General features: G+C 40.2%; 1 protein-coding gene across 3 annotated transcripts in view; it reads left to right on the forward strand.

The window, feature by feature from the left end:
• Window positions 1-21,085, forward strand: part of slc35f1 (solute carrier family 35 member F1) — a 313,410-nt gene that overhangs the window by 281,727 nt on the left and 10,598 nt on the right. Inside the window, exon 8 of one of the 3 annotated variants that reach the window (XM_060821177.1) lies at window positions 13,530-14,577. The exons of 1 other annotated variant lie outside the window; for it this stretch is intronic. In XM_060821177.1, the coding sequence (XP_060677160.1) occupies window positions 13,530-13,754 (225 nt within the window). In that variant the 3' untranslated portion in view covers window positions 13,755-14,577. Of the gene's footprint in view, window positions 1-13,529; window positions 14,578-21,085 lie in introns of those variants that run through there. One more of the 3 variants, XM_060821194.1, reaches the window with a different exon arrangement.

Raw genomic sequence — 21,085 nt, forward strand, 5'->3', positions numbered from 1 at the left:
AATGCTAACCACTGAGCCACTGTGCCACCTTCCCCACCACTGAGTACCATGCCACCCCTTAAAACTCCTTCTCAAGTGCCATTCCATCAAAAACTACCTCAGCAATTGTTCCCTTCCTGAGTCTAAGCTCCCCAGGACTTATAATCTACATTACAGTACTCATCCATAAATATAAGTCCAGCTCTTCACCAACATCTAGCCTCACAGATCCAGTCCTGCACCCAAGATTCTTTCCCCCAAGCTCCAATCTTGCTCAGCAGCATCTGGCAAATATTGCTTGTGTGCTTTTCAGTACACTAGTGTTCCAGTTACACTAAGGTATTAATACTCCCAGGTTTCTTCCAACCACCTTACAGCTTCCCCAATACAAAGCCAGTAATCTTCCCACTTGCTCAGTTCCCTAACACTTCTTCTCAGTTCTGACTCCGACACTTAGCTGCCGACTAATTTCTAGAGCTTGGTCACAAGTTAGGCAGCAAAGAGTCATCCAACTGCCCTTGATTCTTCACTGAGTCCTCTACATAGAACATGTGTAATTCAATTGCTTTCTGAAAAACAGTTAACTGCAGCATTCCTGATATGAAGCCTGCTGCTGTCTCTGGTTCCTGTCTTCAACTCCATAATTGTTTCCAATAACCTATAACCTCTGAAATTCTCTATAGTGAACCCTGAACTGTCCTGACTAATCAATTGGAAACAAACTTGCAATACATACCTATTTTTATTTCTGGCTAAAATTGAATGGTGCTAACATTTGAAGCAGCCAAATGCAGCATCCTTGAAACTGTGTACATTCGAACATTTACATCTTCACAGATTGCTGCTTGTCATTCCTTCCACCAATTGGAATAGTTTCTCTTTATAAACTCTGTCCAGATCCCTGATGTTTTTGAATATCTTTACTGAATCTCCTTTTAATCTTCTCTTCTCCAAGAAGTACAATGCAAAGTCCTCCAATTTATCTACATAACTGAAGTTTCCCATCCCTACAAACATTCCCTTGAATCTTTGCTGCCTTCACATTCATCCTAAAGCATGTAGCTGGAACTAGACAGAATATTGCACTTAAGGCCAAACAGATATTTTAATATTTCTTTCTTACTTTGGTAATCTATGTACTTATTGATAAAACTAGGATACCATATGCTTTATTATCTGTTCTCTCAACCCATCTTGTCACATTATTAATTTATGCACACATCCTTCTGCTCTTTTAAGATTATACCATGTGTTTATATTGCTTTTTTGTGTTCTTCCTATCAAAATTAATTTGGTCACACTTTTTTGCATCAAATCCTGTCTGCCCATTCAGCTGATTCTTGATTCTGGTACCAGGTAGGCAGCACATCATTCTGCTGCCACAGGAACACTTGTTTGTTCCTCATAGCACCAAATCTCCCAATATTGTTGCTGTTCCAAACTTCCTTATGCCCTTATGTACAGCTGAATCAGCCGTGATGGCATGGATGTGGCACTAGCTAGACTTCCCAGACAAACCATCACCATCATCAGTGTTCAGAACTGAATGCTGCCTTTTTATTCACTCATTGGACATGGGTGTTGCTGGCTGGCCAGCATTTTCTTGCCCATCCCTAGTTGCTCTTGAGAAGGTGGTGGTGTGCTGCCTCCTTGAACCGCTGCAGGCCATGTCCTATAGGATGACCCATAATTCCATTAAGGAGGGAATTCTAGCATTCTGATATAGCTGTACACATCCTGTTCCTCGGATGCTGCCTGAACTGCCGTGCTTTTCTAGCACCACTCTATTCCAGAATCTGGTTTCCAGCATCTACAGTCATTGTTTTTACCCTGTATATTCCCATGTCAGGATGGTGAGTGGTTTGGAGGGGAACTTGCAGCTTGTGGTGTTCCCATGTATCTGCTACCCTTGTCCTTCTAGACGAAAGTGGTTGTGGATTTGGAAGGTGCTGTCTGAGGATTTTTGGTGCATTTCTGCATCTTGTAGATAGTACACACATCTGCTACTGAACGTGGTCGTGCTTATAGATATGGTGCCAGTCAAGTGGGCTCCTTTGCCCTATGTGGTGTCAAGCTTCATGAGTTTCATTGGAACTGTACCCATCTGGGCAAGTGGGGAGTATTTCATCATAATCCTGCCCTATGCCTTGAAGATAGTGAACAGACTTTGGGAAGTCAGGAGTTGAATTACTTGCCACAGCATTCCTTTCCTCTGATCTGCTTTATCTGGTGAGTCCAGTTGAGTTTGTGGTCAGTTGTCATCCACAGGATGTTGACAGTGGGGGATGCTATTGAATGTCAAGGGGTGGTAATTAGATTGTCTATTATTGTTGTTGGTCATTGCCTGGCATTTGTGTGGTGCAAATGTTGCTTGCCACTTGTTGGCCTCTTTGACATTCATTGGCACTACCATGACTGACTCTCCCATTCTCAACATCCTCAGTGTTACTACTGACTGGAAACTGAACTGGAATCTCCATATAAATGCTGTGTCTACACAGTGAATAAAAAAAAAGTTCCATTGAATCTCAGTGAGAATAGATGGTGTAAATTGATATTTTGATTTGATTTGATTTTATTATTGTCACATGTACGAGATACAGTGAAAAGTACTGTTTTGCGGGCTATCCAGATAAATCATACCTTATATAAGTACATCAGGGTAAAAGAACAGGATGCAAAATATAGTGTTACAGCTACAAAGAAGATGCTGAGAAAGATCATCTTTAATATGTGAGAAGTCCATTAAAAGTCTGATAACAGGGAAGAAGCTGTTCTTGAATCTGTTGGTACATGTTTTCAAAATTTTGTATCTTCTGCCTGACAGAAGAAGGTGGAAAAGAGTATAACTGGGGTTATATTGTTATGTTTTGAACTAATGAATCATGTCACTTATGATCACCTCACCTGGTGGTCACAGGCAAGCGCTTTTAACATGGATTTTTAAATAACAGTCAGATGAACTTTGGCTGTTTATTTTTCCTCCCTCACTTAGAATTGCTGAAACATACACACACTGGAATACTCCTATGTCATTCTGACTTAGGCATACTACTCCACACAGAGTGTGGAGCTGACCAGTCTCTTCAGAAAATGACTTTGAGGGGTTCCTGATCCCGGCTCCATTGATTTTAGCATCTCTTCTCTTAATTACTTCCATTGCAAAGACTTACGGTGTGCATTCATGAACCTAGGACTGTTGTTGCTTCATTTTGCATCTCCTATGTCTCATTAATCTCAATACAGGTGTTCAGGAACAGATCTCCTTCATTTACTGCAAATTATTTGAGACTGATAGGTTGACTGCACCAAGTGCTATCACACACACAACTGGACATCCTGCTAAATGCTCTGCCAGCCAGTAGTTCAGACCTGATCAGGTTAACATTACAACCAAGGCTCATAAATGTGCGTGGTGCTATCCTCAATTAGATTAGGCATAAAAGAGCACAAACTGTGTCCTCCATGGCTGAAAATGAGCAAAACCAATTGTCGCCCCTGAAATCTATGATTCAATCAATTGTATCAGCTGATAGCACTTATACTTTCTGCATGTACAATGTGTGAATTATAGAAATTCTTCAGTCATCAAATCTAGCAATAGCTTATTTAGAGACAATATTTCAGTATCTATAATCTGTATTTTTGAACACTTACATTATGAAAGTCACATCCTGTAAGGAGCTACATTAGTGAGTCAATTGGCTTTACTTAAGACATCAGGCTACTTCAGATGTGTCAGTTGGTATCATTAATGTTTACTAAAATAGCAAAACAAAATTATTTGTGCACCATGTTATATTCGATCTTCATACTGCATGCAACATACAGAATGTAATCCAATAGCAGGGTACAGACAAAAATCAGATGAAAGATATGGACTGAGAAAGTCAGTTGGGCTCCATGTACTTTTGGTTTCTGTATTAGGTATGCTTTCAAGTGAGAAAATTGTGTCTACTATGTTTCCAGCTGCTTCTGACATTGCCCAGTTGGCACCTTACATTGCATGACTAGCAGCATGGAGATACCAAACGTATGCCAGAAGCTTTTCTAGTGAGCCGATTGAGCTGTTAACGTTGAATTAACACTAGCTCTAGAAATGTGAACCATGCTAATCACTCTCATCTCCAAGAGGAACCCTCACTCGCGAGGTTTGAAGGGTCAATTGTTCAACTTGTAAGAGAGAGAATTTTAAATGACTTCTGAGGTTGATGGAAGTCTTCTGGATGATTCTTTTTAAGTGATGTGGCAATTTGCTGGGCTTGCAGGTCATGTGGCTGCATCATCACACGAAAGGCGGAGGGATTTTGTGACCTATCCACGGAAAGGCCGGGTCGGGAATGGGGTTTGTAGTTTCGATATTAGATTTAGATTTTTAGATTAGATTACTTACAGTGTGGAAACAGGCCCTTCGGCCCAACAAGTCCACACCGACCGGCCGAAGCGCAACTCACCATACCCCTACATATACCCCTTTACCTAACACTACGGGCAATTTAGCTTGGCCAATTCACCTAACATCTTTGGACTTGTGGGAGGAAACCGGAGCACCTGGAGGAAACCCACGCAGACACAGGGAGAACATGCAAACTCCACACAGCCAGTCGCCTGAGGCGGGAATTGAACCCGGGTCTCTGGCGCTGTGAAGCAGTAGTGCTAACCACTATGCCACCGTGCCGCCATCTCTGGGTTTGCAGGGAAATTGTTCTGAGGCTACAAGGAGCAGAAAATCTGCACAGAGGCAGGAAGAGCAGGGAATATTTCTCCCACCTCCACCTCAGCCAGGAGCAAAGGACATTCAACAAGGGAGGCTTCACTGAAATGAGGGTTTGCCTGCTTACCTCAACAGGACAGGGTGAGGGATCCTGGTGAATCATGACCCCTCTGCCTTAAGTTAGGAACTATCACATTATAGCAACTAACTGACTGTCAGCTAGGAAGTGACAGTCTCTCATTAATTAAGTCCTGCATCCCAGGCAAGGCAATAGATTGACTTAACTACTTTGCTCATAAGGACAGATGTTTTCCAAATCGGCCTATTCAGATATGTAGCCATACACTTATGGAACATGAACCTAGGCCTCCTGGCTCAGAGGCAGGAACACTATCACTGCACCACTGCTAATAAGTTTCAGATCTTTTCAAACCTCTAAAACCTAGATGTTATTTTATCCAGTAGACTAGTTCTGCCAGACTGTCAGCTATCTGTTGAGCTTTTTTTTAAAGTAATATCATTAATTTGCAAGAGTATCAGACACTGATCTTAACCGTCACTTAATAGTCAGCAATTCTACTATTGCTGAAATAGTGTCACAATTGAATTGCCTTTTACACATTCCGCTGTCATTTTGTTGAGTAGTTCCATCCTGTAATTGTCATTATTCCAACTGATAGGTAGGTATTCATATCTACTAATTGCTTGTACAGTCACGTTATTATTTTGTAGTCAATAAATAAATAATTTATCAAATTGTCTGTCTTCTTGGATAATTTGGCAAGAAAAGTTTCAGCCATTCTCTCGTTAACTGTGACTATCCTAATTGTATGTCGGGTAAGGTGAACAGATCAATTGGCGTACACAGCATCATTAACCCCTTGATCCAAAGCTATGTAATAACAGTCAAAATGGTTTCTTGAAGGCAAGGAAAAATGTATGTGAGTTTGTATGTGTTAGAATATATGTATTAGCCAAGTCATCAAAACTCAGTAGTCTTACAATAGGACAACTGAAGGACAAGCTTGATCCAGAACCATAATCAAAGATGAGGTAGTGTACTGATTATGAAAATGGACTCGTCATCTACCAGCCTGGATTCATGATCCAAAAACAGGAGTTCATATTGCAACAAAGGAACTTAAATTTTAATTAAATCTGAAAAACAGAGGTATTCACAGAAACTGACATAAAATTTTGCCTGGTTCACTAATGTCCTTTAGGAAACAAAATTTGTCAACATGGTGTGTCCCATATTTGACTCCAGGACCACAGCAATGTATTTCACTCTTAACTGCCCTCCAAATGGTTTAGCAAGCATACAGTTGTAGTAAAGTTGTTGCAAGGGCAATAAGTATTAGTTCTGCCAGTGTTGTACACCTTCTGTAACTGAGGAAAAGAATGATAAATTCACAGTAAATGATATTGAAAAGTGGAAGTAATAATGAGTGCTGCTTCAGTTTTCATTGAAGACACTATCAGACAGGGAATAAGTATAAAGGTTGAGAGGAATATTATGATTATTAATGTAGAAAGGGAAAAAACAACAAATAAAACCTGAGGATAAGGTGCTTGTGAGTGGACATTCAAGAAAGCTAGGGAGAAAATACTGAGGCTCCAGTCACCAAATAAATATGTTTTAAAAAAGAAATAGTATTATGGAATCCAATTCCAATCTTCAGGAAGGGATTTCAAATAAACAATAATTTTACTTACTATCTGCAATGAGAAAAATCCTATAATCTTCAAGATCAAATGGCACAGGGAATATATTGACAAAAAATAGTCCTGATTAATTTCTAAGAGGAATATATTTTAAACAATTTTATTGAATACTTTAAGAATTGATAAGAAGAGTAGACTTAGGCAATGCAATGAAAGCGCTATACGTAGATTTTCTCAACATATTTTACAAGGTAGCACATCAATTTGTGATAAAGGTAAATTACTGTGAATTAAATGACCAGATGTACGAATTATTGCACAATAACATCCAAATGCTAGACAGAGGGATTAAAGGGCCTTTTTCTGACTGGCAAAGTCATTTACTAAAATGTTACAGAATTGAGAGGATGCAGCTATCAAGTAACATAGCGAAGGCTATTCAGTCCGCAGCCTGCTCTGCCATTTATTACCTTTATGGCATTGGTAATCAGAAATCTATGAATCTCTACCTTAAACACATTCAAAGACTGATCTTACATAGTCTTCCAAGGTAGAGAAAACCAAAGATTCACAATACTCTGATGGAAAAAAAAATCTTGTTATCTCAGCTCTAGTGGCAGCTATCTTATTTTAAAATTGCTCCCCCCGTTCTGGACTTACATATTAGGATAAACATTTTGTCTGCATCTGTTCTGTTTTTACCCCTCTATGTGTTGTGTAGATTAAAATGGATACACCTCTCAGTCTTAGAAGGTCTAGAGAATGTAGGCCGTCTTTGCCCAGTGTGTCTTCATAGGACAGTTCCCACCATCCGGGAACAAGTCTGGTAAACCTTCATTGCACACCCTCTAAGGCAATAATGTTTTTTTTCCTAAAGTAGGGAAACCAATACTGCACACATTACTCCAGGTAAGGACTAACCAAGACTAATACAGTTGAAGCAGGACTTCACTACTCATGTACTCATATCTTCTTTTGATAAAGGCTAACATTTCAGTAGATTTCTTAATAACTGCTGTCCCGGCATATCAGCATTCAGTGATTTATTGACAATCTAGGCCCCTTTGTATATCTAGACTTTCTAACCCCTCTTTCTCACTCTCTCCTTAAGTAGTGGAGTGATGTTTGCTAACTTCAAATTTGCAGGAACCATTCCAAAATATATTGAATATATGTCAGCTATCTCTATAGCCACCTCCTTCAACAATATCTGCTGTAGAATAGCAGGCCCTGGGATTTATCAGCTTATCAACTAGATTAACTTCTCCAGTTCAACCTTCTTACTAATACAAAATTTCTTCAACTTCTCATTTTTCCTAGTTAACTTGGATTTTTAATTTTGGGAGATTTATTGTCTCTTCTTTAGTGAAAACAGACAGAAAGTGATCATTCAGCTTTGCTGCCATTTCTCTATTCCCCCATTATAAAATTCTCCTGACTCTGCTAGTAATGGACACAGAATTATCAAACTGTTCCTTTTTATATGCATGTAGAAACTTTTACAGTCTTTCTTGTGATTTTTTTTTTGACTGGATTGCATTCCTATTCGATTCTCCCTTTCCTTATCAGTAAAATTAACCAGTTTTCACTGGAAAAGAGAATCCTTGATAGGCTTATAGAATGCTGACAGTACAGAAAAGACCTTTCAGCCCATTGACTCCTGATTGGTTGTCTGCAAGAGCAATTCAGCTCGCTCCACTTGCCTATCATTTTCCTGTAACTCTGCAATCTTGTTTTACGTGTAAGTGCTTACTCAATCTTCTTTTGAAAGCGACAGTTGACAGTGCCTCTACTCCACTACATTCTCAGGCAATACATTCCAGAACAAAAGCATTCACGATATGAAAATGTTTTTTTCATATTACCTTTGGTCTGGAATCAATCTCTTCAATCTTTGTCCCATGTGTCTCAACCTCTTTGCCAAACAGTACAGTTTCTTTCTAACTGCTGTGTGTAAGTTCCATGTTATCTTGAACACGTCTATTTGACATCTAAATTACCTCTCTTTACTCTTCATACAAAATGTGCCTGTCTTTATCTCTGCATTAAGTTTCATTGGTCATATGCTCATCCACTTCCACCAGCCAGCCTGTGTTCTTTTGACATTTGTGACAATCTTCTTCACTGTTCAGAATACTTCAGAGTCATTAGCAAATTTTTCAATTACGTTTTTAACAACCAATATATAAATATATGTTAACAATACATATTAAGTCATTAATGTATCAAGGAGAGTAGTGGCTGTGGTATTGATCCCTCCAGGCGGAAGTGGGTAATGCAGATGCTGGAGATTAGAGTCAAGATTAGAGTGGTGCTGGAAAGGCACAGCAGGTGAGGCAGCATCTGAGGAACAGGAAAATTGATGTTTCGGGCAAAAATGAAGGACTTTTGCCTGAAACGTTGATTTTCCTGCTCTTTGGATGCTGCCTGACCTGCTGTGCTTTTCCAGCACCACTCTAATCTTGACTATTGATCCCTCCAATCCATAAAAACAAGTGTATTGCCATAACTTTTTCCTTTCATTTAACCACTCCTGTATTCATGTTGTCATTGGGTCTTCTATTGCATAAACCTCAGCTTCACTGACAAATCTTGTATGTGTCCATTAAATTGGAAGTCCTTTATTAATTCACACTTGATTGATTAAAGAAAGTTTAGTTCAAAATGGCATAGAGTGATATTTTTAATTTAGTACATTCTTTCTTCAGCATATTCCAATTCAGAACAAAGCAAAGTTCAAGATTGAATGAAGCATGTGATTTATGGGGAGGCAGGTGTCACTTGCTGGATCAGCCATTTATTGCCCAATCCTAATCATCCAACCAGCAGTTAAGAGTCATCCACATTGCTGTGGGTCTAGAGTCACATATAGGCCAGACCAGGATGGCAGTTTCCTTCCCTAAAGGGCATTAGTAAAGCAGATGGATTTTCCCCCAACAATTGGCAATGGATTTATGGTCATATCAGACTCCAGATGTTTATTGAATTCACATTCTACCATCTGTTGTAGTGGGGTTTGAACCTGGCTCTTCAGAACATTAGCTAGGTCTCTGGATTAACAGTCTGGCAATAATACCACTAGGTCATGAGAGCCCACTCCAGTTTAGTTATCTAGAGGAGTTGTTAGTGAAAAGCACTCAGTGGACGTTGAGTACTGATATCCTCACAGAGCATAAAACAAAAAGTATTAACCAAACCTTTTTTATTATTGAAATATGAAACACTATGCAGTATTCACAATTTATTCTTGAAAATAAACCAAAAATTTCTGGTTTTTGAAGGAATTTCAGTAACAGTTGGAATATGTATTGCTGTTCACAGTGTGTGGGAAAAAGCTACAATCTGCTACCAAGCTCAAATTATTTAGTTAATCATTTTGCCATTTCCCTTTACCATATGTTTCTGGTTTATGTTTTTTTAATGTTGATTGACCTCAGTAGTTTATTGGGTAAGTATATTGCCCAGTAAGTGAGTGGGTGAACAGAATCTCACACACTAAAACTAGCAGGGATTTGACCTCTCATCTGTGCTTATTTAATTAGTTAATACCAACAAGTTACTGTTTTGGAACAGGTGAAGAAGAGTCTTTGGACTCGATATGTTAGCTCTGTTTCTGTCTCCAGAGATGCTGCCAGACCTGCTGAATTTGTCGAGCATTTCTGCTTTTTGTTCCAGACTTTCAGCACCTACAGTATTTTGCTTTTATTTGAGTGTTAATACAACATTGCTAAATGACATGGAACAGAACAGTGGTGCACAGTAGTTTCTCAGAGTGGAGAAAGAGATTCAGTATGATTTTCCAGCGAGGCACTAGAACCAGTGCTTTTTCTGATACATACTAATAATGTATGTACATCAGTGTGCAGGGCACAATTTCAAAATTTGCAGCTCACGCAAAACTTTGAATTATTGCAAATCTGAGGAGTATAGAGTTAGTCTTGTAGAGAACTTGGACGTGCTGATAAAATGAGTGGACACATGGCAGATGTTTGTATCCCACAATATTTAACATCTATTTCCATTTTTTCTTGGCCTAAAATTTCTAGCCAGCTGAAGTTAATAATAATAGTAGAGCTGCATGAAATTCAGCAATTATCCACAAACCACCATAACAATCTGAAACTAATTCAATCATCTGGGAAATGTAAAGGGCCAGAAATTGACCATAAAAATGACCAGGTTGTTGTAAAACTCCAACACTTTGCCAAAAACTCTCAGGAGCTGAAATCCTTGACTGTTCTGGTCTACATGTCATTCTACCACCATGTCATTCTAAACCATTCTACGGTCTACTGTAACCTAGGCTGGGTAATATATGCTGACATTACAGTGCCAGGAAAGACATTGAGCTGACTTTTATTAAAAATTGGCTAAGTGTCAATTTCAGAAATTTTCATGAAGGGTTTCACTCTCTGCATCCTAGTGAGTTTGCTCATTGCAGCTCGCCTCGTTAGTTAAGCAGCATGCCTCAATGCTCTGCTCAACCCATCTTCTCTTCAGCAACAGGGGAAATACATGCCACTGCTGGGCTCTCCCCAGATTCCTGAGGCCTGTGCTATTTTTAAAGTTCAAATGGATACCACCTCAAGCAGGGCCAGCCAGGATCTGCCTTTTACAATGCATGTTTGCTTTTATTCATTCACAGGATTTGGGCATCAGTCCGAGCTTCACTTTTCCAACTTAGACACGCCAACCATCATGCTCCATTGACCCCCATCGAAGCCAATGGTTATGACAGTTAGTGATTCTCTGCTCCTCCATCGTAATCCATGTTGTCCAAACCACTCTTGTCTTCCACCTTATCTGTTGTGTTGCCCCCCACCAGCCCCATCCATCTCAATTGTTGTCACCAAAGAATCCCAGCATGCTGCCTCAAATGCACGCAATTAACTTACCCAACTTCTCTCCCACAGCAGTGGCTCAGATAACCCCTAGATTTTTATTGACTCCTAATTCATCTCTGTGTAGCTCCCTGGCTGCCTTATTCTAAATCCCCAGAATGATTGCATTGGATCAGCAGGACTGTGTGTGGCCCATTCCCTAGATTAATGATACAGACCTACTGAACCTAACAGCGTAAGTTGTATTTAATCCCCTGAAAAACATTACCTTTTCCTTTCGGTCCTGGATACCCCTAACTAAAGGTTGTCTTTCTTGACTTGAACAAAGATTTGACACATGACCCTAAGTTTGAAGCACATGCAGTGTGTTAACCTCATATGCTAATGGTACATGGTGCAGGTGTAACATAGCATGGTGCCAGAAAGCAACATGCCTATGCCTTTGACCGATCACAGCTGGAAACCATTAAAAGCCGTCTGACTTTGTGTGTGCACCAAACACCAAGTCAACATAGACAAAAATGGGTACTGCAAATGCTGGATATTAGAGTCTAGATTAGAGTAGTGCTGGAAAAAGCACAGCAAGTCAGATAGCATCCAAGGAGCAGGAAAATCGACGTTTCGGGCAAAAGCTCTTCATCAGGATGGCTTTTCAAGTCAACATAGATGTACTGTGAGTCTTTAAGTTCTGAATGAGAAAGACGAGCCTCAAATGGACAAGGCAAGGCAGAGATGCTGTGATCATCAAAGTTGGTGCAAAGTGATTGAGCAGTAAGAGAGCTAGCAAAGGGACTGTGACATAAATCCTATCCCACTACATGAGCTGGGTGTTGGTCCCTGTGCTGAAAGTGTGCTGTTAGCAGCAATACAAGGAAAGGTGCCTGTGTGATCCAAGTGCAGCACTGAGGGGAGACTTAGTGGGGTCAGAGGTGTGCAGTAGGATGTGACTGATCCCAACTTTCATGGATGGGTCATCACTGCCCATGGAACGTGCCCTGTGATGTTGATGATTGTCAATGTTCCTGCTCAACCTTTTCAGGTTCCGTGCATGGGAAGGAGTGTTGGCATACCAATTGTAGCAATGACTTCTGCTACACATGGACCTTCTTGGAGGCCTGTGCAGATTTATCAAAAAATGAAAGGGAACAATGGTGACTGATGTCCATTAGACGGGAATATAAGCAAATGAGCCTCTTACTGCTCTCTAGTGGCATTCTTGTCTCGCTGCTCAAAACGGTTCATATATTCCCTATAGCATAGAAGCCGACCATTCATCCCATCGAGTCCACACTGACTCTCCGAAGGGTATCCCATCCAGTCCCATCCACCTAGCCTATCCTTGTAATCTTGCATTTCCCTTGGCTAATCCGCCTAGCCTGCACACTATGGGCAAGTTAGCACAGTCAATCCATCTAACTGCACATCTTTAGACTATGGGACAAAACCGAAGCACCCAGAAAAAACCCAGTCACTGTGCAAACCCCACACAGATAGTCACCTGAGAGTAGAATCTAACCCAGTTCCCTGGTGCTGTGAGGCAGCAGTGCTAACCACTGAGCCACTAGTGGCAGAATCAAGGACTATTTCTTCATGACATTGAGAATCTAATTTCTGCTGATCTCCCAACATATGTTGATGTTAGTTTCAGAAGCAGGTTTTGTTGTAAATGGGGATGCTCATGGGGATAGATGGGTTGAGGTGTCAGTAATTATATAAGAAAGTCAATTTTATAATTAGACTGGGGTTAAAGCTGGTTTTATCCCTTCAACCCTTTCCTGACTGACTATTCAGGTAAGTGATTTGAAGGGTCTTGATTCTTACTCATAGTAAGGGACTCTTTTGAAGGATTGCAGACTCCAGGTAATTGCTCGTCAGTGTTTTCAACCTTAAATGGTTATTGGATATTGATGGCATATTTTGGCTGCACAGAGAAGATGTGAATAAAATTATAGGTCAGTTTAAGTGGTTCATAATTTTTTCAAACTACTTTGGTAAGGACAGTAAAGGCAAGTTTCACATTCAGTTGATTCAAAATGATGAAGAATTGAAATTTCAACTTGCAATTTGACTGATGCACATACTCAAATATTGTATGAACTTGGCTATAAAGATGGTTAAATCTCTGACTACTTGTTTGACAGAACATAATTTAAACCTATTACAGAAGCTATTAAAATACTAAGCTCATTCTAAATGGTAACACATAGTTACAATATAACATAGCCGTTACTTGTTTGTGCATAGAATGTCAGTGAATTGTTTGCTATTTCCTCAATGCTATATAGTTCATTTATCCAGACATTAATGGAACCTCATCCTTTTATTTTTAGTTTTCAGGTCTCTACCTTCTGTCTTTTTTCACAATCATTCTTGGCTTAATATTCTACTCTTCCACTTCCACATATGTGGCTCAAGATCCACGTGTATACAAGCAGTTTCGTAACCCTGCTGGCCCTGTAGTAGAGATGCCAACCACTGGACAAGTGGAGCCATCAGTCACATACTCCAGCCTAGGACAGGAGACTGAGGAAGAAGCCCATGTTCGAGTTTCATGAGGAGGCACCGACGATGCTCCCTGCACTTCAATGTCTTTGCATTCCTGGATTTTCTTTTTGTTTACATCACCGCATTGCCCCTAATTTCAGTTTATTGCATTTTAATATTTATTTTACAAACCAAATTTCTAGACTTCTTTTTACTAATTGTAGAGTTTAGTAAATTGTAATTTGAAACAATTCGGTTTAATGTGTCAGTTCACTGACTAAGAGTTTTTAAATGGGTTGCAATCAATTGATGGTTTTAAAAAGTGCCATCTAAAACATTTTTATAATATATGTCACTACCACTGTCTGGGAATAAGGGGGTTTTAACAGAGTTTAAATATGCACTGTATTTTTTTTTCTCAATTCCAATCATTCCCATTGTTTTGCACATAAATGTTTCCATGTTAAGGCCATCTAAGAAATCATTTAAAGGGTGATGTTATCTTTCTATATGAAATGCCATTATATGACCTCTGATCCTGTGTCAATCTAGGGTGGGCTATTGTATAGTTTAGAATTTGCTAACTTGTGCTGTTAACATTTTGACAAGTTGTGTAGTACCTTTATGTTGCTTTAACAATTAGTATTCTTCACAGTTAGATTACAATAAGTATGAACTGTACCCCATGGGTAGAAGTCTGCTGTAAAATAAAGATAATAACACAATACAGTTAAAACTCAACACCAATAAGAAAACAAACCAAAAAATGAACAGTTCAATTGAAAGAAGCCCTTTATCTTTTTGATATCTGCATGCTCTTTATGGACTGGCTTTGGCAATGTAATGCCTGTATGATGTTTTCAAATAAATGCTTTATGAAAGATAATATCACAACACAGACTCCAGCCCAGTACTTGCAATGGTCACTGAACAAATCTGATTTGGGAACAAAAGACGTTTTTGTCTGTACTTATTGTAATAAAACTTCAACTGACAGTTATTCACATCAACCAAACAATAGGAGTTGTGTCTCTGATTGGATTTTATGGACAATTGCTAAATTGAGAAAATGTCAGAATGCATATATGTGGGTTTTTTGGCAAATGTGATTGCTGTGTAAAATGTAGGCACTTAATTATATTTTTGATTAATTTAATGATTTATTTCCCATTGTTAACGGCCTCGAAAGTAGTATCACTTCTCAGGGTGAGGTTCTTAATAGACATCATTGCTGTTACAGAATCAATCATCAGTAACACCTCACACTTGACTCTGTCAACCACATTTAAATTGAGTGCTTTGTTGCAAGATTTAATAAAAAGTATAGTAAATGTTGCTGCAGTCTGAGCCACAGAACAATAATGGCATCTCAATGGGGAACCATTTCCTATTTACCTCAGGTTGAATAAGAATATATCTATTTATATACCTTTGAGTATAGGAGTTGGGACGTCATGTTGAAATTGTACAGAATGTTGGTGAGGCTTGTTCTGAAGTACTGTGTGCAGTTCTGGTTGCCTCGTTATTAAGAAAGATGTCATTAAACTCAGGACGGTTCTGAAAACATTTACCAGGAAGTTTCTGGGAATGGAGTGTTTGAGTTGTAAAAGTTGGCTGGGACATTATCTGCTGGAGTGTAAAAGGTTGAGGGGTGACTTTATAGAGGTTTATAAAATCATGTGTGGCATAGAGAAGGTGAATAGCAAAGGTCTTTTCCCTAAGGTGGGGCAGTTCAAAGCTAAGGAGAATGTTTTTAAGGTGAGAGGAGAAAGATTTAAAAAGAAAATGAGAGGCAACTTTTTTACACAGAGAGTGGCTAAAGAGCTGCCAGAAGAAGTGGTGGATGCAATTACACTTACATCATTTAAAAGATATTTGGATAGGAAAGATTTGGAGGGATATTGGCCAAGTGCAGGCAAGTGAGTAGTTTAGATTGAAAACATGATTGGCATAGACTAGTTGGACCAAAAGGTCTGTGTCCATGTTGTATGTCTCTATGCCTCTAAATGTGGGGATGGGTATTAAGGGTGCTGGCTTTATCACTACCTGAAGTTTTCCAATTTCCAGACATTGATGACATGTCCTGCAAAAGTCAACTACATCCTTATTCAGCCTGGGCCAATAAAATGTTTTTGTATTTTGGTTTGACTTTTAATTACTCCCAAATAATGTCCTATTGATAATTCATGAGCTACCCACAACACCTCCTTTCAATAACTTGGGAACACAACATTAGATTAGATTAGATTACTTACAGTGTGGAAACAGGCCCTTCGGCCCAACAAGTCCACACCGACCCGCTGAAGCACAACCCACCCATACCCCTACATTTATCCCTTACCTAACACTACGGGCAATTTAGCATGGCCAATTCACCTGACCTGCACATCTTTGGACTGTGGGAGGAAACCGGAGCACCCGGAGGAAACCCACGCAGACACGGGGAGAACGTGCAAACTCCACACAGTCAGTCGCCTGAGTCAGGAATTGAACCCAGGTCTCAGGTGCTGTGAGGCAGCAGTGCTAACCACTGTGCCACCGTGCCGCCCAAACATGATGAACTTCTGCCCATTTCCTCATCAAGACTTCATTTTTAAGATAGTAACATTCTGGGATACAGTTGGATTCATCTTCTGTGTATTTTTTCTCACACAATTGCTTTAGTTTTTTATCTTGCTTTAGTAATTCAACTAATTTCTCTGAACTAAAAACATCCACTTTATCCTCCACCTATTCCTGTTATTTGTTTTCACAACTTATTTGATAAAACATAGTTTCTGATCACTGAATGTCAGCTTTCTTATCTCAACTCCTTTATTTCTCCTCTTGTTTTAACCTGTGCTTTGTGACCTTGTTCTCACACAGGAAAAATCCCAGGATATGCTTCCTGTAACACCTCAGTTTCCTGATGTTCCATTGGTGTTTCAGCCATAGTAGGTATCACTCCCACCTGTGATCCAGCTATATCATTACCAAGGATAAACTGTATTTCTGGAACTGAGAATTTCTCTATTACTCTTGCCACCACTTCTCCACTTTTCCCAAGACTCTCCAACCTCACTTTATATAATGGAACACTGCTGTTCACACCATGGATTTCACATATTACAATTTTTTTTTCTGGCAACACACCTTCTGAATTACATATTTCCTCATCTCTCACGATCAAAAATTGACTTGCTGACTGGAAATTTTAATTTCTTTACCTGCTCCTCCTGGCAACCATGAGTAAACCTTATAACCACAAGGAAATCCTTTAAAGAGATCTGGCACTTACTTCTTAACTAACTCCTGATCAGGTGGTACCTTCTTCTGTAGCTTTGTAGCTTTCCACTGTGCCTTCCTTTGCCAATTCAAAAAAACTTATCCATAACATTTTTACTTAAAAACAAACGTGGAAGAACTGTGGATGCTGGAAACCAGAAACAAAAACAGAAATTGCTAGAAAGATTCAGTAGGTCAACAGCATCTGTGGAGAGAAACCAGAGTTAACATTTTGGGTTCAGTAACCATTCTGAGGAAGCGTCACTGAACCTGAAATGTTAATTCTGATTTCTCTCCCTTGGTGCTGCCTGACCTGTTGAGCCTTCTCAGCAATTTCTGTTTTTGTTTGAGCTTTTTTAGTTCTCTTTCCCCCACCCCCCATGAGTTTCCTTGTTATCGTGTGGTAAGCTATGCTTACTATCTTCAGTGAGATTTCCTTTTCCCGTATCAACTGAGGGATTTTTCATTTCCCCAATTACTATCCCTCACAGACTGATGTCAGTAGCCAAGCTTTGATTTATAAACGAGCTCATAATCATCTGCCATTTCTGCTGCTAATTAGATTAGATTACCTACAGTGTGGAAACAGGCCCTTCGTCCCAACAAGTCCACACCGACCCTCCGAAGAGCAACCCACCCAGACCCATTCTCCTACATTTACCCATTCCCCTACATTTACCCCTTCACCTAACACTACGAACAATTTAGCATGGCCAATTCACCTAACCTGCACATTTTTGGACTGTGGGAGGAAACCCACGCAGACACAGTGAGAATGTGCAAACTCCACACAGATAGTTACCTGATGTGGGAATTGAACCTGGGTCTCCAGCACTGTGAGGCAGCAGCAGTAACCACTGTGCCACCATGCCCCAATGGCTAATCTTGCTGTCTTAACTCTCTGAACTTCCATATGCATTCTCTACTTCAGGAAGCAAATTTTTGAATTGTGTCTGTGAGAGCATCATATGTTTGATCAATTTTTAATACCGTTATCCATTTAGCAAAATTACTTTGAGCCTTTCAAACTATGTTCATTTGACCAGGTTCCTTCCTTATATTCCTAAAACGTTGACTTTGTAGGCTTGTGGTACTTGTTCATATGCACTAAGGTGGTTTTTACCTGATGGTTATCCCCAGATACTTCCTCTGATAGTGATGCAAAGACCTTACTGTCTCTATCAACCAACTTTGTTTGGACCAGTGATGTGGGAGCTGGCTGATCCCATTGTGAATGTCAGTGACCACATCTGCATCAAGTGTTGGTTGCTGGAAGAACTCTGGATCAGAATTGTTGATCTGGAATCTGAGCTTCAAACACTGTGGCACATCTGGGAAGGGGAGAGTTACCTGGGCACTTTGCTTCAGGAGGCAGTCACGCCCAGTATGTTGTAATTCAAATTCGGTTAGTGATCAGGAACAGCAGGGTGTGACTGTAAGTTAGGCAGGTAGGGGGATTCTGAGTTCAGGAGTGCAGGAGCCTCAGCCCTTGACCTTGTCCAACAGGTATGAGATTTTTGCTCCCTTTATGCATGAGGGAAAAGCCTGTGGACAGGATGAGCGAGCTGACCAGAGCACCATGGTGCAGAAGGCCACTCAGGAGGAGGGACACTAAGACAAGTAGCTATTATAGGGGATTCTATAATTAGGGGGACAGATAGCATCCTTTGTGAGCCGGATCGGGAGTCCCGCATTGTGTGTTGCCTGCCCGGTGCCAGGGTGCAGGACATCTCCAACTGGCTTGAAAGGATATTGGAGTGGGAGGGAGAAGAACCAGTTGTTGTGGTCCACATTGACACAAACAACAGCAAGGCTAGGAAGGAGGACCTGTTTAGGGATTATCACGCACTAGGAAGGAAATTGAAGAACAGGTCCTCAAGGGTCATAATCTCTAGATTACTGCCTGAGCCACATGCTAATTGGCATAAGGAAAAGAAAATTAGGGAAGTAAACACGTGGCTAAGATTGGTGTGGGAAAGAGGGATTCAATTTCATGGGACATTGGCATCAGTTTTGGAACTGGGGCGATCTGTATCAATGGAATGGTCTCCACCTGAACTAATCTGGAATCAGTGTTCTGGTGAAAAGTATAAATAGGGTGGTCACTAAGACTTTAAACTTGTGAATCGGGGAAAGGGAAAGCAACAGGGAGTATGGAGACAATAGAAAGATGAACAGCAGGTTAGCATGTGTGCAGGGTTTAAGTTCGAGGCAGACTAGGAATAAAGCAAAAAGGAAGGGCTACTTGGGACATATTACTGGAGATGATGGAAATCATGAGGGTAAGAAAGTTAGCATTAAGGTGCTTTACCTGAAAGCTTGTAGTATTCATAACAAAGTAGATGAATTAATAGTATAAATCATCGTGAATGATTATGAAGTGGTAGGCATCACAGAGATGTGGTTGCAGGGGGTTCAGGACTGGCAGTTAACCATCCAAGAATTTACAACTTATCGAAAAGCCACGGAGGTGGGCAGAGGGGGTGGGGTTGCCTTGTTAGTTAAGAATGAAATTAAATCTATGGCACTGAATGATGTAGGGTCAGATGATGTGGAGTCTGTGTGGGTGGAGTTGAGGAACAACAAAGGCAAAAAACTATAATGGGAGTTACGTGCAGACCTCCCAGCAGTGGTCAGGACCAGGGGCGCAAGATGTACCAGGAAATAGATAGGGCATGTCAGAAAGACAAGGTCACAGTGATCATGGAGGACTTCAATATGCAAATAGACTGGGTGAATAATGTTGCCAGTGGATCCAAAGAAAGGGATAAAGCTTAGAGGATGGCTTTTTGGAACAGCTTGTGATGGAGTTAACAGGAGAGCTGGCTATTCTGGACTTAGTTTTATGTAATGAGCCAGACTTTATAAAAGATCTTAAAGTAAGGGAACACTTACTTTAACACTTACTCTAAGTATGTAGAGTTCAGTCTGCAGTTTGAAAGAGAGAAGGCAAAATCAGATGTAATGGTGTGACAGTTAAATAAAGGTAATTACAGGGGCATGAAAGAGGAACCAATGAAAATCGACCGGAAGCAGATCCTAGCAGGAAAGACAGTAGAGCAACAATGGCAGGAGCTTCTGAGAATTGAGAACACAGTACAGAGGTTTATCCCAAAGAACGAAAAAGATTTTCCCCTGGGGGGGGGGGGGGGGGGGAGGGGGAGGGGGGGGGTGGGGGGGAGTTACACAGCCATGGCTGACAAAGGAAGTCAGGAAATGTATTAGAGACAAAGAGAGAGCCTACAAAGTGGCCAAGAGCACTGAGAAATCAGAAGATTGGGAAGACTACAAAAACAAACACAGAATAACAAAGAGAGAAATAAGGAAGGAGATGATCAAATATGAAGGTAAGCTAGGTAGTAATATTAGAAATGATACTAAAAGTCTCTTTCAATACATGAGAAATAAACAAGAGGCAAAAGTAGAAATTGGGCTGCTCCAAATTGATGCAGGAAGGTGCATGATGTAGAGATAACGAAATAGCTGAAGAATTTAATAAATATTATGTGTCAGTCTTCATAGTGGAAGACATGAGTAATATCCCAAAAATTGAGAGTCAAGCGGCAGAGTTCAGTATAGTAACCATTACAAAGAGAAAGTGCTAGAAAAGCTAAAAGGTCTAAAAATTGATAAATCTCCTGGTCTGGAATGGCTACATCCTAGAGTTCTGAGGGAAGTGGCTAAAGAAATAGTGGAGGCATTGGTTGTAATCTTTCAAAAATCACAGGAGTCGGGAAAAGTCCTAGATGATTGAAAAATCGCTGTCGTAACTCCCTTGTTCAAGAAAGGATCAAGATAGAAGATGGAAAATCATAGGCTGATTTGCCTAACCTCGATTGTTGGTAAAATTCTAGAATCCATTGTTAGGATGAGATTTCTAAATTCTTGCAAGTGCAGGGTCAGATTAGAACAAGTCAGCATGGATTTAGTAAGGGAAGGTCGTGTCTGACAAATCTGTTAGAATTCTATGAAGAGGTAACAAGTAGATTAGACCAAGGAAACCCAGTGGATATTATCTACCTAAATTTCCAAAAGGCCTTTGGTAAGGCAGGCTGCTGAGTAAGGTGAGAGCACATGGTGTTCAAGGTGAGCTACTGGCATGGATTGAGGATTGGCTGTCTGACAGAAGGCAGAGAGT

Source organism: Hemiscyllium ocellatum, chromosome 3 (genome assembly GCF_020745735.1).
Source record: "Hemiscyllium ocellatum isolate sHemOce1 chromosome 3, sHemOce1.pat.X.cur, whole genome shotgun sequence".
Classification (NCBI taxonomy): Eukaryota; Metazoa; Chordata; class Chondrichthyes; order Orectolobiformes; family Hemiscylliidae; genus Hemiscyllium; species Hemiscyllium ocellatum.